The sequence below is a fragment of the Myotis lucifugus genome, unplaced genomic scaffold, assembly GCF_000147115.1.
Source record: "Myotis lucifugus unplaced genomic scaffold, Myoluc2.0 scaffold_4, whole genome shotgun sequence".
In the NCBI taxonomy this organism is placed as follows: Eukaryota; Metazoa; Chordata; class Mammalia; order Chiroptera; family Vespertilionidae; genus Myotis; species Myotis lucifugus.
The window spans coordinates 16,290,757-16,307,044 of NW_005871052.1; the positions used below are offsets into that span (position 1 = coordinate 16,290,757).

Genomic DNA, 16,288 nt, shown 5'->3' on the forward strand with positions numbered 1-16,288 from the left:
AAACTTTCTTTATAGGGGAATATAATTTTAAACACTCCTCCAAAATCAAAATGAATCTTTTTGTCCATGTGCACACTATTTTCCAGCTCCTAGCTACTATTAATGTCAAGGCAGCCACCTGTTAAGAGTAGCTCCTATTGCCAGAGTGACTCAGTTAATTGAGCATTATTCCATGCACTGAAAGATTTTGGGTTAGATTCATGGTCAGGCCACATATCCAAGTTTCGGGTTCCATCCCAGTTGGGGAGCCTATGGTAGGCAACCAATGGATGTTTCTCTCTCACTCACATCGAGGTCTCTCTGTGTCTCTAAACATGTCCTTAGGTGAGGAGGATTTAAAAAAAGAGTTGTTCTCGTTCTCTGCAATGGACAATGGACAAGGGGCCTCTTAGGTAAGCTGCAAGGCTATATTTAAAACATCCTCTTTAGGTTTTCCACTTCCACATGGAAAATCATGTGCTTTAATCAATGGCCTATGCAATGAGTTGGGTCATAAAAACCGTGCTCTGAGTTCCTCTTCAGTGAAAAGCGAACTCCTAATTATGGCCTTTTTTTTTTTTTTGGCAGGGGGTTCTGAGCTTAACATAGAAGTCCTGGAGTAGGAGTCACTCCTGCTGGTTGAAGGCCCATCAGAATTAGAGTAATTCCTTAACTAATAAAGAATTTAAAGATTAAATAAATAAATAAATAAATAAATTTATAACACCATAAAAAAATAATAAAAAATAAAATACTACATGGGTTAAAAAAAAAAAAGAATTAGAGCGATAGGACCAGGAGAAAGGGTAGAGAAAAAGAAGTTGGTAAGTCAGAGGGAGGTTGTAAGGAAAACAAATAAACAATCCAGCCAGCTAATGGTAAATGAGAGATGGCCTCCCACAATGTCTTCCCGGGCTCTGTTCCAGTTTCTGAAATTTTCCACATAAGACTCAAGGGTGGCGCACCTGCCCCTGGAGGCTGGGCTGGGCCCGCGAGCCTGGGGCAGGCTGGAAATGCCTGTCTGGGAAAGCTGCTGCTGGGGCGGGGTGATCCGGAGATGGTTGGGAGGAGTCATGGGGCGTGAAGAGGAAAGACTACATCTCCCAGGCCTCCACGCTTTCCAGCTGGAGTCCTAGGGCGCTGACTGCTCCCCAGTTTCCGTAGGGAAGCGCCAGGCTACTGCACCTATTGTGTGTCGCGATCTCGCTCTCCGCTTCCCGCTCGGGTGTCTGTGGAGGAAGGCTACGTTTCATTGCCGCCTAGGCTTAACCCCTCCGGTGCCTAACAGGACAGTAAGCCGGCTCCCTGCGACCAGGAAAAACTCCTGGGAGCTGGAGGACTCGGGTAACAAGACCCTAGGGTGCAAAGAAGTCAGTTGAAGAAGGAGCACGAGTGCTAGGGCTCGGTACCCCAGCTTTGCTGGGGTGGGGAAGAGGCGCTGGCTTTAAGAAGGGGGAGGGGAGAGTGCAATCCGGGTTGCCCGCGGACTTCGGCAAAGGAAATCTGCGAGCTCGGAAGCGAGGAGCAGGGAGGAGAGAGGAGGGGCGGCTCCCATCCCCAGCTCCCGCCCCCGCCTACACCCTGGGCGGGCTGAAGTATCACGTTTGCACTTAGAAGGATCCTTCCCGTCTCTGGTGGCGAGCTGGGCTGCGGTTTCTGCTGCCGGTCTGGGGAGGTGATGCCTAGGGGGTATGCTGATTGCTAGGCAGCACCCGCTGGGATCCGACTGCCTTAGTTACCTTTCCTGGTCACCTGAAGCAATCCTAGGATCGCCCGTTTCCGGTTCAGACCAGCCAGGTCTCCCCAGGAATCTCATCAGAACAGGTATCTGTCCTCCAAAGGGGAGGGAGGCTGCGAATAATCCATCCCATCAACTAACCCTACTGTGCCACTGATGCTCTTGGTCTTTGTATCTTTCTTTTCTCCTCTCAACCCGCGCCATCAGAACCATGGGGCATCCCCCTCTGGAGTTCAGGGACTGCTATCTGGACAGTCCCAATTTTCGCGAGAGGCTCAAGTGTTATGAGCAGGAGCTGGAGAGGACCAATAAATTCATCAAAGACGTGATCAAAGACGGCAACGCGCTAATCAGCGCAATGAGAAGTAAGTGAAAGGCTTGGGGATGAGGTGTGTCCTTCCTTGATCCGGTGGTTCCGGCCTTCAAGCTTTTTCTCACCGCAGGGGGAAGGGAGGATTTAGAACATTGGGCCTTTACTTTTAGTGGCCTTGACCTTGTAAGACACGATCTATTGCTGTGCCAGGGACCCTCTTGCTCTGCAACTATCATGGCACATTGTTCCAAAGGGACACTCTGCCTGTACTGTCAGACATGTTTAGCATCCATGCCTGCCGCAAGGGGACATCCAAGCTGACCAAGTAACTGCTCCAGCACCTCCTAAAGAATTGGGAATTAGGGTCAGCAGCTTGAGTAGTGGTTTTGCCCTGGTCTCTAGTTGCTACAGGTAAGTGTGGGGACAATAAAACATTTACATGGCAAGTTATTTTCTAAGGAAAGCACGTTTGCCCCGGTGATTTTTTTTTTAAGTTACTGAGCTATGGTTTTGGTTAAGGTCAGTCTAAGCTCAGAATTACTGGATGGCCTCACATGCCACTGAATTCTGCTTAAGTGTGGAACAAAGACCTGCCTAGTCTCTGGCACAAGGAGCCTACCCTCCAGGGAGCAAATTACAGGGCTAGGGTTGGGAGCCATAGGACTCAAGGAACCTCACCTAGCTTGGCTTTCCCAGTGGTCACAGACAGCTGTGGGATTCTGACCCCCCACCCCCAGTGTGTGGAGTTTTTATTTCTGCAAGTTAGCAGAAGGCTTGGAGTAAGAGAAAGAATAATAAACATCCCCAACAAGAGTGCAGGCAAATCAATCCTTTGTGCCAAAGTATATACCCAGAAGAATGGATAATAGTGATTGGGTGGAGTGATAATTATTTTTTTCTTTTCTTGGCTGAAAGATGATTGTGAAAAATAAAATCAGACTCACTGGCAAAAATGTCCTGTATGCTTATAACTTCGTTCTGAGTGGATTTATCCCAAACACACTGTGTCCAGGTCCAGTGTGGGGACCTTCTTAAGGCAGATGCAGCCAACCAAGAGCAGGGAGGGAGAAAGGCTTGGAGCATCAACACAATGGTAACTACTACCAGCTGGTATTTGTTATGTAGCTCTTCCAATTTGTCCCTTGGAATCTGTGCTTTCCTGGCACATGCTGTCTGCCTACTTTAGTCAGAATATATAAATTGTCCAAGTGACTGCCTGTCATTTGATTGAATTTGCTCATTTAATGGTTTGTCCTGTTGTGGCAGCACCTTAAAGATGGCATATTTGATGTTGATCCTTAGAGACTTATAGGCTTTGGGATGTTTCCCCACTGAAGAGTTCACTTAGAGATTAAAGATATGCAGGTTGTGCCAGAAAGGTAGTTAGAAAGGTGAGGGTTCACCAAAAGGAAAAGGGGGGAATGTTCGGGTTTTCTTTTTATTTACTTATTCCAGTAAATTGCTTGGTGCAGTATCCACAGTCAAGTGAAGCTCCTCATAAAGCCCCAGGAAGGAAGTTTATGAAGTATAAGGTAACTTGAAAGTATTTGTGTTAAAATAAAATGACCAGGTAAGGCATATCATAGAGATTAAGATTCATAAGAAAAATTAAACAATTCAATGAAACATTTGAGGAAGGCAAAAGCTTAGTAAGCTAGGAGCAAGAATTAGTTTTATTCTTTCCTTTTCTGAGACTGAGGCTGGTAAGAGTCAACAATTATGCAGGCCTAGACCTTTGAATATGTGCAAAAGATCCAAGAGCTATTTTGACCCAGGGGCCTTCTTGATATTTTACAGTGGTTTTCTGTTTCTGAATATGCATAGAAAGCCCAAAAGAAGACAAGTAGGAAATAAAACCAAGAAGCTAACCCATACTCCATTTCTTTCCTGTAAGTTGCATGATTCTAAAACTGTAATTAGCAAGAGGCAAAGGCTGGATGTTTTTCAGTGTGTTGACCACAGTTACGTTTATACTCCCATTCTGCTTCTTCATGCTGTGCTAGCTGGGCATCGGTTTGAGAGTAGGTGGGGGTGGGAGGAAAACAAATGTAGACTCTTGCTTTGTGTGGAGGAAAAAGAAGAGAACACTGGGAATTGGATTTTTAAGACTTGGTTTACCATCCTGGCTTCATCAACCTGGGATAAGATGGCACAAATCACTTACTTCATCTGTAAAGTGGGGGTAATTATACCCACCTCACAGGACTTTTTTAAGGCTCAAAGAAGGTAATAGATTATGAAAGCGCTTTGTAAATGGAAAGAGCTAAACATTGTAAGTTGTTCATAATACATCTTCAGTTTAATAATATATCTGCTGGTGAATGTGTACTTGTCAGGAGGTTTCTGAAGGGAAATGCATCAGCAGATATAGTTGGGAGCATATTTTTGTTATCATCTTGTTGGAAAATGTTACAGCAGTTCATTTTGTATTCATGTGTGTGGATTCATTTTGTCATTTGGAGTCTGGCATTAAAAGTCAGGGAAATGATTGATACCTTATTTATTTAAATTATGAAGCTGACCATGGAATCAAATGGCTAGTGTTTCTAGGAATTAATGAAGCATGGTGCATGGTGCTGTAAACTCCCGCTGCAGTTTTTGTGACAGTTGTTAGCCTAGGTGGAACTTGATTTTTACATTTATCCTGCTCAAGTCTGATTTTGTACAGAGCTCTAGATGAGGTTTTAGTCACAACTGTGTGTGATGCTGAATTTATTAAATGTAGGTCCTGTTTGAATATTTAGATTTCTTAGCTCTGTGCTCAGAGATAATTGAGATTATTAATGATATTCAACATGTTTTCCTTGGGAATATGATTGATTCCCCCTTTAAATTTGATCCAATTATAATTGTTGAAGTACAGGATGAAGCTTATAACTTAAAGTAATGAAAATAAACACACTGCTACTCTGAAGGTGAGTAATATTGCCCTTTTTCTGTTTGTTCTTTGTTTTTATGTTGGCAGTTTTGGTCCCTGATGTGTCTGAATATTTTCTAAGCTAGGTATTCGGAACAAGTATCCTGTGGCTCCTGCTTATATCCCAATGGAACATGATATACCTTATAAGTGTTATTTATAGTTCCATAAATACATACCATTCATTCAGTAAATATTTTTGCACATACTATGTTCAAGTCATTGTTCTCAGGGCTATTAAAGATGTGACAGAGTGAGTCACAGATGGATCCTGCCCTAAGGAGTTCCCAGACAAGATATAGGGAGAGATCAGTATTGTATAAGGTAGTAAATATGGATCAGAGCCATAAGAGTGGGACAGGTAGATACCATTGTGTGTGACATCAGAAGGAGAGCTCATTTCCCAATGGGAGGACAAAGAAAAAGGAAGAAGGAGCATTGGAATTGGTCAGAATGAATAACACTTACCACTTGTTTAACTGTTCCCACGTATAATGTATTCAAATCTTGCAACAGCCTTAAGAGGTAAGGATTATTATTCTCATGTTATAGATGAGAAAACTGACCATTAGAGGCCTTATATAACTTTCTCTACTAATAAGGGCAAAAGTCTGAATTAGAACCCAGACCTGACCCTAAAGCCCTGCTTATTTTATTACATTGCACTGTATTCAGGACAGGGCATTTATTGGAGTAGTAATGACACAGAATGTAAAGGGACAGCAAATAATTCAAGTCATATGGAATATGAGGTGCAGGAAGGGAAGTTTGGGAGATAAAGTTAGGATGGAGGGTGAGGAACTGTTAAATACTTAAGACTTAAAAAATATATATTTTTTTATTGATTTCAGAGAGGAAGGAAAAGGGAGAAAGGGATAGAAACATCAATGATGAGAGAGAATAATCGATTGGCTACCTCCTGCACACCCCACACTGAGGTTCGAGCCTGGAACTTGGGCATGTGCCCGGATCGGAAATTGAACTGTGACCTTCTGGTTCATAGGTTGATGCTCAACCACTGAGCCACACTGACCGGGTACTTCAGACTTTTTAAAATTAAACTTATTGGGGTGACATCATATGATTCTTAACTTTTTCTGTCTGACTTATTTCACTTAGCATAATATTCTCAGGGTCCATCTATGTTGTTGCAAATGGCAGTATTTCATCTTTTCTTATGGCTGAGTAGTATCCCATTATATATATGTACCACATCATCTTTATCCCATCATCTATCGAGGGACACTCTAGTAGTTTCCATGTCTTGGCCACCATGAATAATGCTGCAATTAACTTTTCTTCATAAGCAGGGAGTACTAAAATGTTTTTGGTGGGAGAGAGGCATGGATTGAGCTGTGTATTATGAAGATTCATCTGATAGTGCTGGGTAAGGTGTTAGCAATTTCACACAAATATTCGTGACTTTTCAGCAGTTAATTGGCAGCTTAAATTTTCTTTGATGTAGCGCAGGGGTCTGCAAACTTCTATAAAGGGTCATATTTTAGGCTTTGAGGGCCATGCAGTCACTGTGGCAATTAACTAATTGCCATTGTTATGAGAAAACAGGTATAGATAATACGTATATGAAATGAGAATGGCTGTCTTCTAATAAAACTTGATTAGCATTGAAATGTGAATTTCACATAACTTTTACATGTCACGGAATATTATTCTTCCTTTGAATTTTTCAATTGTTTAAAAATGCAAAAACCATTGTCAGCTCAGCTAGGGTACATACAAAAATAGGTGGCGGGCTGAGTTTGTCTCTGGTTGTAGTTTGTGGACCTCTGATATAACTAGTTAACCTAAAAAAAAACCTAAGTGGATTTTTATGGGTAAGGCAGTGAATATAGCTATTGGGAAAATATTTCACATTTTCCATCAACTAGTTTTACTTTGTCATGCTGTTAATTATGCCTGCTCTAGATTCAGGGATCACAGGCTCAAATGCTGTGAGAGGCCAAGGGGAAAACAGAAAAGTACGAAGCTCTTGGAAGTGGGTTAATAGGATTGGAGTGATTGGGGTAAAATATGGCAGCCTTACCCCATTCAAAAGGTCTTTACTTACTTTAAAAAAAATGTGCTACCTAAATAAAATATATTCATAGCCTAAATTCAATTAGGTTGCAACTCCTGAGCTAGATGATCTAGCTGTATCAGTCTGTGAGTCTTGGACTTTAATTGGCTGGGAAAGTGGAAGGTAACAGAAATTTCTCTGTGGAAGTACCACTGTACACTGTTTGCAAGTGATTAAGGCAGGAGGATGGTATAATGGGAAAAATCATAGAAATGATGTCTAGATATCTGGATATGGTGCTAATTCTGCTTCTAATGGAATCTGTGACCTTGGTAAGTTATTTCACTGGGGCCCTAGGTCTGCAGCTTTATAAAGGTGGGGACCTATAAGCTCACATTCAGCTCTAACATTCCATGACATTTTTTTTAATCCTCGTCCAAGGTTGTGTTTTTACTGACTTTTAGAGAGAGAGGAAGGAGGAAGAGATAGAGGGGGAGGGAGAGAGGGAGAGAGAGAGAAAAAGAGAGAGAGACACATCAACGTGAGAGAAACATCGATTGGTTGCTTCCTTTATGCACCCTACCTGGGGACTGAACCCACTACCTAGGTATGTGCTCTGAACAGGAATTGAACCCACAACTTTTTGGTATATGGGACGATGCTCCAGTCAACTGAGTCATCTGGCCAGGTCTCCATGGCTTTTTTAAATTGCATTCTATATTGTATTTTAATCATTTGGGAAATGAATAACCCAATTATAGCTTCTAACTTTATGCCTACATAAAATTACAAAATTATTTTAGTGTTCATGACAATATTTAATTAACAATTTTTAAAAAATTTAAAAATTAAGTAGCTGTCAATACCAGAGGATGACATAACCTTATATGTATGTACGTTTGTATATATAAAAGAGATAGAAAGAAGAATTACTTCACTAAGCCCACACATATATATGCACAGCCATACATACATAGGCTGTCTTGTACTAATGAAAACTTATGTATTAAAAGAATATAAAAGATATATTCTGTATTAAAAATATACATAAAGTTGATGAAGTTGAAATTACTGGTATAACTTTTACAACCCACTCTTAAATATCTACAAAAAATGTCCCCTTTCTTACATGTTATTCTTTTGAACACAAGAGTTTTAGATGTTTAGTTGACTTTTTGGGTTGCCTGTTTAGCTCTTGCTTTGATACCTGGAGCACCTATCTGGTAAGTGATTGGTTTCCTGGAAGGATAGGTTGATTCCATCTTTGAGGTGAATTTGATATTGCATATACTTATTGGAGTCATCTTTAGCTTGGCACAGAGAGAACCTGGGTGTTAGTTCCAACCCTGCTATTAGCTAGCTATATAACATTGAATAAGCTTTTAGTTTCATCAGCCTGAGTTTTCCCATTTGTAAAATTAGAGGTCTGGTCATTGAGCTTCAGGGTTCCTTTTGGCATGATCATTGTTTTCTGGACTGTCAACTGTCTTGCTCAAATAGTTAGACCAACCTCAATAGATTCTAACAAAAACTTTAAAGCCAATTTATCTTTAATCTGGGAGAGTGGGCAAAAGGAAAATCTAACTGCTGTGTCCAACATGAGCAGATGACTTGAACTGTGCTAGCCTATCTGATTATCCTCTTGAATGTATCTTGACAGGTGTTAACCTGATGCCCTTCAATTCTGTCCTGAATAGCTCTATAGTGAGGGAGAACAAAGCATTTAATCCCTTTGGGGTGGGTGTAGTGCCATGGTGTGCAGGGAGGAGTTGGTTATGTAATATACATTCTCAGTCTGAAGACATCCTGTCATTATTCCAGTGATATTTGATTAGTGCCTTGGAGCACATGGAGTTATTTTAGGTATCCTCCAGAGTAACTCAGATCAGTGTAATGAGTACGTGTTATGGTACTGATGTTAGTAGAGATGAAGCAATGTCAAATAGAATTTGGTGGAGACTATGTTGTCATGTTTAATGGAGGTCCTCAGCAAACCAGATTCCAAAGTAACTAGACTGGGATGAGTTCTGTAAGAACTAAGGTGGAAAGTGAACCAAGCCAGGCTTTCAGTGTGACCATGTATAGAAGCTGTGTTTTTTTAAGGGATGGGGGATGGTGTTGGGGTAGGATAAGGAAGTTTATGGCTTGACCTGCTTGTTAAGAAAAGTTTTCCAATCAGAGTTAAGAGTGATGAAGGAAAATTACCTTGTAGCATCATTTTTATAGCCTCATTTTTATTTTTATTTTTTATTTTTAATTTTTACTTTTTTTAGTGTTAAGGGCAAGGAATATCTTTTTTTTAAATTAAATCTTTATTGTTCAGAATATTACATTGGTTCCTCTTTTTTCCCACCATAACTCCCCTCCACCCAGTTCCCACCCCTCCCTCCGCCCTCACTCCCCACCCTCTGTCCTCATCCATAGGTGCACGATTATTGTCCAATCTCTTCCCGCATCCCCCACACCCCTTTCCCCCCCAAGAATAGTCAGTCCATTCCCTTTCTATGTCCCTGATTCTATTATAATCACCAGTTCATACTGTTCATCAGATTATTTATTCTCTTGATTTTTAGATTCACTTGTTGATAGATGTGTATTTGTTGTTCATAATTTGTATCTTTACCTTTTTCTTCTTCTTCCTCTTCTTAAAGGATACCTTTCAGCATTTCATATAATACTGGTTTGGTGGTGATGAACTCCTTTAGCTTTTCCTTACCTGTGAAGCTCTTTACCTGACCTTCACTTCTGAATGATAGCTTTCCTAGATAAAGTAATCTTGGTTGTAGGTTCTTGCTGTTCATCACTTTGAATATTTCTTGCCACTCCCTTCTGGCCTGCAAAGTTTCTGTTGAGAAATCAGCTGACAGTCGTATGGGTACTCCCTTGTAGGTAACTGACTTTCTTTCTCTTGCTGCTTTTAGGATACTCTCTTTGTCTTTTGCTCTTGGCATTTTAATTATGATGTGTCTTGGTGTGGTCCTCTTTGGATTCCTTTTGTATGGGGTTCTATGCACTTCCTGGACTTGGAAATCTATTTCTTTCACCAGGTGGGGGAAGTTTTCTGTCATTATTTCTTCAAATAGGTTTTCAATATCTTGCTCTCTCTCTTCTTCTGGCACCCCTATAATTCGGATGTTGGTAAGCTTGAAGCTGTCCCAGAGGCTCCTTACACTATCTTCGTATTTTTGGATTCTTTTTTCATTTTGCTTTTCCGGTTGGGTGTTTTTTGCTTCTTCGCATTTCAAATCTTTGACTTGACTCTTGCGCTCCTCTGGTCTGCTTTTGGGAGTCTGTATAATATTCTTTATTTCAGTCAGTGAATGCTTAATTTCTAGTTGGTTCTTTATCACAACATCGAGGGTCTCATTAGATTTCTTGAGGCTCTCATCAAGTTTATCGGCAGTTTCTAGCTAATTATTGAAAGCCTCAAAAGTGCGTTTTTTTAGCTCTATATCCTCAATTTCTGTCAAGTTTTTTTGTCTCCACATTTTTTATGCTTTCTTTGTGCACCCTCTTGTGGTCTTTGTGCGCAGTCTTGTTGTAGTTAAGCCTTGATTGTTGTAGTTATCACTGGGAGGAATTGACCTCCAGGCCAATTGGCTGTGAGAATCAGCTGTGTCTGCAGTGGGAGAACTTATGTGCTGGAGACACCCCTCTGGGGCAAGACTTGCTTCAATGGGGCTTTGGTGCTCACTGAGTCTACCCCCTGAGTGTGTCCTTTATGTTTCCAGGGAGCTGCAAACTGGATGGTCCCACTCTGACCTCTGGGCTTCTTGGCTCCTGGATCTCTAGGGAGGTGCTAATCTAGCCTCTGCCTGAGGCTATCCAGCAAAAACCTCCTTGCAGAGCTTGGGTGGGGCGGTTCCCACGGGATCAACAGGGCAGGGCTAGCAGTTATGGCTGCTCTCAGACTTGCCCTCAGAGGCTCTGCTTCTCAGTGTCTGGGTAATCATTGCAAGCCCCTCGGAGAGAAAGCTGCCCTCGGGTTCCGACCGATGCCAGACAGTCCCGCTTCTCTTGTATGAGTCTGGGTCCCTAGACACTCGCTCGGAACTGGAGCTCAGAGCCTGAGACTCCCTCCCGATTGAAAATGACAACCACGCCCTCAGCCGCCAGCCCGCTCCACATGCACCTCCGCACCTCAGTATTTTACTTCCACACTGCGCCTCCTCTGAGTCTCGGTATGCTTTTCTCTTTCCTTCTAGTTGTAGAATTTCCACTCAGCCAGCCTTCCTGTGGTTCTGGATGATGTCCGTTCCGTCTTTTAGTTGTATTTTTGAAGTGGTTGTTCGAGGCAGCAAACTCCGGTGTTTACCTATGCCGCCATCTTGGTTTCTCCTATAGCCTCATTTTTAAAGCATAGCCAGAATTTTTTGTTTAATCTAACATCTGTTTCTCTAATCAGTTAATACAGAAATTTCCTAAAAGCCCATGAGGATCTGGAAACATATTTTTCCAGGGGAGTACTCTGGAAATATTGAGCTGATTTTTGTGTGTGGGGTGGATGGTCTCATGATGCTTTATCTGGCTTGCATCAAGTGTTAAAGCCTTGCATAATGTAAAGGCAATTCAATAAGGTTTTACTAAGCACCTACTTATGTGTCAGGCACTATCCTGGAAATTGGGGATATAATGATGAATAAGATTGCTATGAGCATACATTAAATACTTGATTACCCACTTAAATAATTTAATTACAATTGTGAGAACAGCTACAAAGAAGTTGAGTGTATGATATATATTCTATCACATGTTACAGAGTGGGGCTTTTTGGGGATAAAAAGGAGCTAGACCAGCGGTTGCCAACCTTTCGGACCTCACGGTCTACCACTGGTCCTCAGACCACCAGTTGGCGACCACTGCTCCAAAGGTTTCCTTAAACCAGTGGTTGCCAACCTTTCAGACCTCACAGATCACCAGTGGTCCACGGACCACTGGTTGACGACCGCTGAGCTAGACCATGGGGATGTAACTGTCCATAGGGGAAAAGAATAAACCAAGGAAGAAGAGCTCCTAAGTCAAAGCTCCCAGTTTTACTCTCTTGGTAGTTAATGGCCCTGGTAATGAGCAATATTTTTTACCTACTGCTTCTTTCTTCTTTTATAAATATACTAGAGGCCCAGTGCATGAAATTCGTGCCTGGGTAGGGTCCCTAGGCCTGGCTGGTGATCAGGGCCAGTCAGGACCTCCGGCTGCCGCTGGGGCTTCCCTTCCCTGGCTGCTGGCTGCCAGCCAGGGCCTTCCTTCGTTTTGCGCTGCCCCCTGGTGGTCAGTGCACATCGTAGCGAGTGATTGAATTCCTGGTCTCCCTGTGGAACTCCTGAGGGGACACTTTGCATATTAGCCTTTTATAAATATAGATAAAAATGGTTTTTTTTAAAATAGGTAGCACATGAACATGGTACAAAATTCAAAAGGTACAAAAGGGTAAATCTTTTCCCTCTTCCTACGTCCAGTTCCCCAGTTCTCCACTTTAGAGGCAACAAGTGGCAACTGCTTGTTGAGCCTTAAAAACACTATCTCAGTGCTTCTTTCAACTTCTGCTTTCTCAGGATTGTGTTCTATTGTAGGCAAATTTCCAGGCACACTCTGACAAGATTTCTTTCAGATTGTACTTGGAGGGGATGGTAGACTAAAGATCTCAGAAAATCAACTCCTCCATAAAAGCAAAACAAACAAACAAAAACCAAAAAAAACAAAAAAACTTCACTACCAAAAATTGTCACAATCAACTTTTTCAGAGCTCTCGAAATTAGCCAAAAGTCTTGCAATAATCTGAAGAGTATTTCTTGATGAAAACATGGTGAACCTCTGAAGCATCAGGGATTTTGGCATTTTAACTTACCCTGCCTCCCATTTAATTCTCGAGACCTTTCTGGTAGCCTTGAAAACCCATAGCTTCATAACCACAGCAGCTGTGGAAACCAGCAGCCTTTCAGTACCTGAGGGGGAAGACTCAGTTTGTACCTCCTCAAAACCTCACATATCCACAGAGCTCATACCCACAATCTTGTCACTACTTAACCTATTTCAAAATTACCTATAAAAGCCCCATTCATAGGGGTTCTCATTATGTCACCTGATTTGGAGCTAGCTCAGTGGGAAAAGTTCTGTCCTCAGGGTTTTTAAGACCTGAGAGGACATCAGTTTCTCTCCTCTGGCTGAACTTGAGGCAGAGTTATAAATTGCCTGGGTGAGTGTTGAAGGAATGTCCTAACATACACATAGAACCCTTCAGCAAAAGGAAGTAGATTTAATGGTTCAAGACATTTAATGAGATTTATGAACACTCACTAGCTGGCCACTAAGATAACCAAGCAGAGACTTCAGTGTCTACACACTATAGGGAATATAAATATTACAGAATTAGTCCAAGAAAGATACTAAACAAACAAACAGTAGCAGCAACAATGACAAAAACAAAAATAACAATAAAACCTGGGGGTCAGAAACTGATTTCCAAAAATACCACATTATATTGTCTAAAATATCCAATTTTCAATAAAAAAATGATGACACATAAAAAGAAACAGAAAAGTATGGTCCTTACACAGGAAAAAAAGCAATCAGTGAAAACTCCCTGATAGGGCCTAAATGTTGGAATTTAGACAAAAAAATTTAAATCAGGTAATGCAAGTATATTTAATGACATAAAGGAAACCATGTCTGAAGATTTAAAGGAAAGCATGAGAACAGTGTCTCACCAAAGACACACTCTAAGGACATACAAATTATTAAAAAGCACCAGATAAAAATTCTGTAGTTGAAAGTAAAATAACTGATATAAAAAATTCATTACATAGGCTCTACAATAGATTTGAGCTGGAAGAAAAAAGGAACTGTAGAACTTGAAGATAAGTAAGTCAACTGAGATGATCTAGTCTGATCAAAAGAAACAAAAAAATGAACAAAATTAATAGAGCTACAAAAACTGTGGGATACCATGAAGTGAATTAATGGGGGTCCCAGAAAGGAGCAGGAAGAATATTTGAAGGCATAATGGCTAAATTTTTTTTTTTTAAACTACATCTCTCTATTTTTTCACATATACTTCATCAGTTTTTTTTTTAATATATTTTATTGATTTTTTACAGAGAGGAAGGGAGAGAGATAGAGAGTTAGAAACATCGAAGAGAGAAACATCGATCAGCTGCCTCCTGCACACCCCCTACTGGGGATATGCCCGCAACCCAGGTACATGCCCTTGACCGGACTCGAACCTGGGACCTTTCAGTCCGCAGGCCGACACTCTATCCACTGACCCAAACCGGTTTCGGCCTAAAAATTTTTTTAATGTTTGATGAACAACACTAATCTCCAGATGCATGAAGCTCAACAAATTCTAAATTGGATAAACTTAAGAAGAGCTATACCTAGGTCCATTATAGTCAAACTGACAAAAACTAAAGACAGACAGAATCTTGAAAGAAGCAAGAGGAAAACGACTCATCAGGTGAATGGGATCCTCAATTAGGTCAAGAGCTGACTTATCCTTAACCATTTAAATCAGAAGGCAAAGTACTGGAAAGAGAATGACAACCAAGAATTTTATGTTCATTAAAACTGTCATTCAAATATCCCAAGAAACCAGAAACACCAATCAGAAAGGATATGTGCACCCCTATGGTCATAGCAGCACAATTCACCATAGCTAAGATCTGGAAACAGCCTAAGTGCCCATCAGTAGATGAATGGATTAGAAAACTGTGGTACATCTACACGATGGAATATTATGCTGCTGTAAAAAAGAAGGAACTCTTACCATTTGCAACAGCATGGATGGAACTGGAGAGCATTATGCTAAGTGAAAACAACCCAGTCAATGAAGGAAAAATACCACATGATCTCCTCATTCATGGATAATAAAGACCATTACAAACTTTTGAACAATAATAGATACAGAGGCAGAGCTTGCCTCAAACTGATTGTCAAACTGCAGTGGGAAGACCAGGGAGGGTTGGGGGGCAGGAGGGAGGGGGTAAGAGATCAACTGAAGGACTTGTATGCATGCATATAAGCATAACTAATGGACATAAGACACTGGGGGGTAAGGGAGGGCAGGGGATTGTCAAGGGCGGGGGGGGGGGGAAGGACACATACGTAATACCCTTTGTAATACTTTTAGCAAAAAATAAAAAAAACAAAATAAAAAAAACCAAAAAAAACCCAAAAAAACAAACAAACTGTCATTCAAAAATAAGGGAGAAATTAATACATCGTCAGAGAAATAAAAACAAAAACAATTTGTCACTACCAGACCTGCCCCACAAGAAATACTAATGGGAATCCTTCAGAATAAAATGAAAGTATGATAGATGGTAACTAAAATCTGCACAAAATATTAGGAGTGAATTAATCATCAAGATGGTGATGTAGTAAATGTGGTACTCACATCTTCCCACAGCCACATCAAAATTACAATTAAAATACAGAACAACCATCATTCAGATCCATCTGAAATCTGACTCAATGGGAGCCCTGCAACTAGAGAATTAAACAAGAAACCACATTGAGACTAATAGGAGGGGCAGAGGTGCAGAACGGGCTGGTCTGACACCCAGGTGTGGCATTTTTATTTTAATTTTTCAGTGGGAAGGGATATCTTGGCTGAGGCCTCCTATGAGGAGGAACGGGGTCTCAACCCTACACCAGAACTGTCAGCCCCGGTTCCAGTGCTAAAAAGAGAAGTCCCTGTAATTTTGGGCTGTAAAAACCATCAGTTCCTCTTAAAGGGCCCATGCATGGACTTACTCAAACTCACTTGGGCAGCAGCTTGAAAGGATCCAGGAACATTGGGAAGGAACTAAACTGTCTGGCATAAGTGCAAGACTGTGGGATAGCTTTCCCCCAGACAAAAGTGCTGGCAGAGGTCATTGTTGCTATGCAGAAACCTCCCTCGCCACAGAGTTGACAGACACTATATCTGAGTTTGCATCAACGTGGCCCACACTGTTTGCCCTGCCCTGCTGGGGTCCAACCCCAGCGGGTCCAGGGGTCCCCAAAGGTGTGGACGGAGTCGGCGAAGAAGGAATGACACGGAGACAGCGTTCAGTTGATCAGCAGCCTAGCCAGGATCTCCAGCGAAGTTCTGGTTGGGATCTCCAGCAAAGTTCTGGTGTCATGTTCTCTTGCTAGGTTCTCCAGCCAGGTTCTCCAGGTTCTCCAGCCAGGTTCGGTCACCAGGTTCTTTAGCCAGGTTCTCCAGCCAGGTTCTATCCAGGTTCTTGTGCCATGTTCTCTCCCTAAGTTGTCTCTAGGTTCTGTCCCTAGGTTCTGTCTGTAGGTTCTTCAGCCAGGTTCTCTCGCTAGGTTCTGTTTCTAGGT

The 16,288-nt window shown here is 41.6% G+C and overlaps 1 protein-coding gene across 2 annotated transcripts in view; it reads left to right on the forward strand.

Annotated features, from left to right (window-relative positions):
• Window positions 1–1,154: 1,154 nt before the first annotated feature.
• OPHN1 (oligophrenin 1) overlaps window positions 1,155–16,288 on the forward strand; it is a 489,623-nt gene continuing 474,489 nt past the window's right edge. For both annotated transcript variants that reach the window (XM_006082933.3, XM_006082934.3), the window contains exons 1-2: window positions 1,155–1,803; window positions 1,925–2,082. In XM_006082933.3, coding sequence (XP_006082995.1) covers window positions 1,929–2,082 — 154 coding nt within the window. In that variant the 5' untranslated portion in view covers window positions 1,155–1,803; window positions 1,925–1,928. The remainder of the gene's footprint in view (window positions 1,804–1,924; window positions 2,083–16,288) is intronic.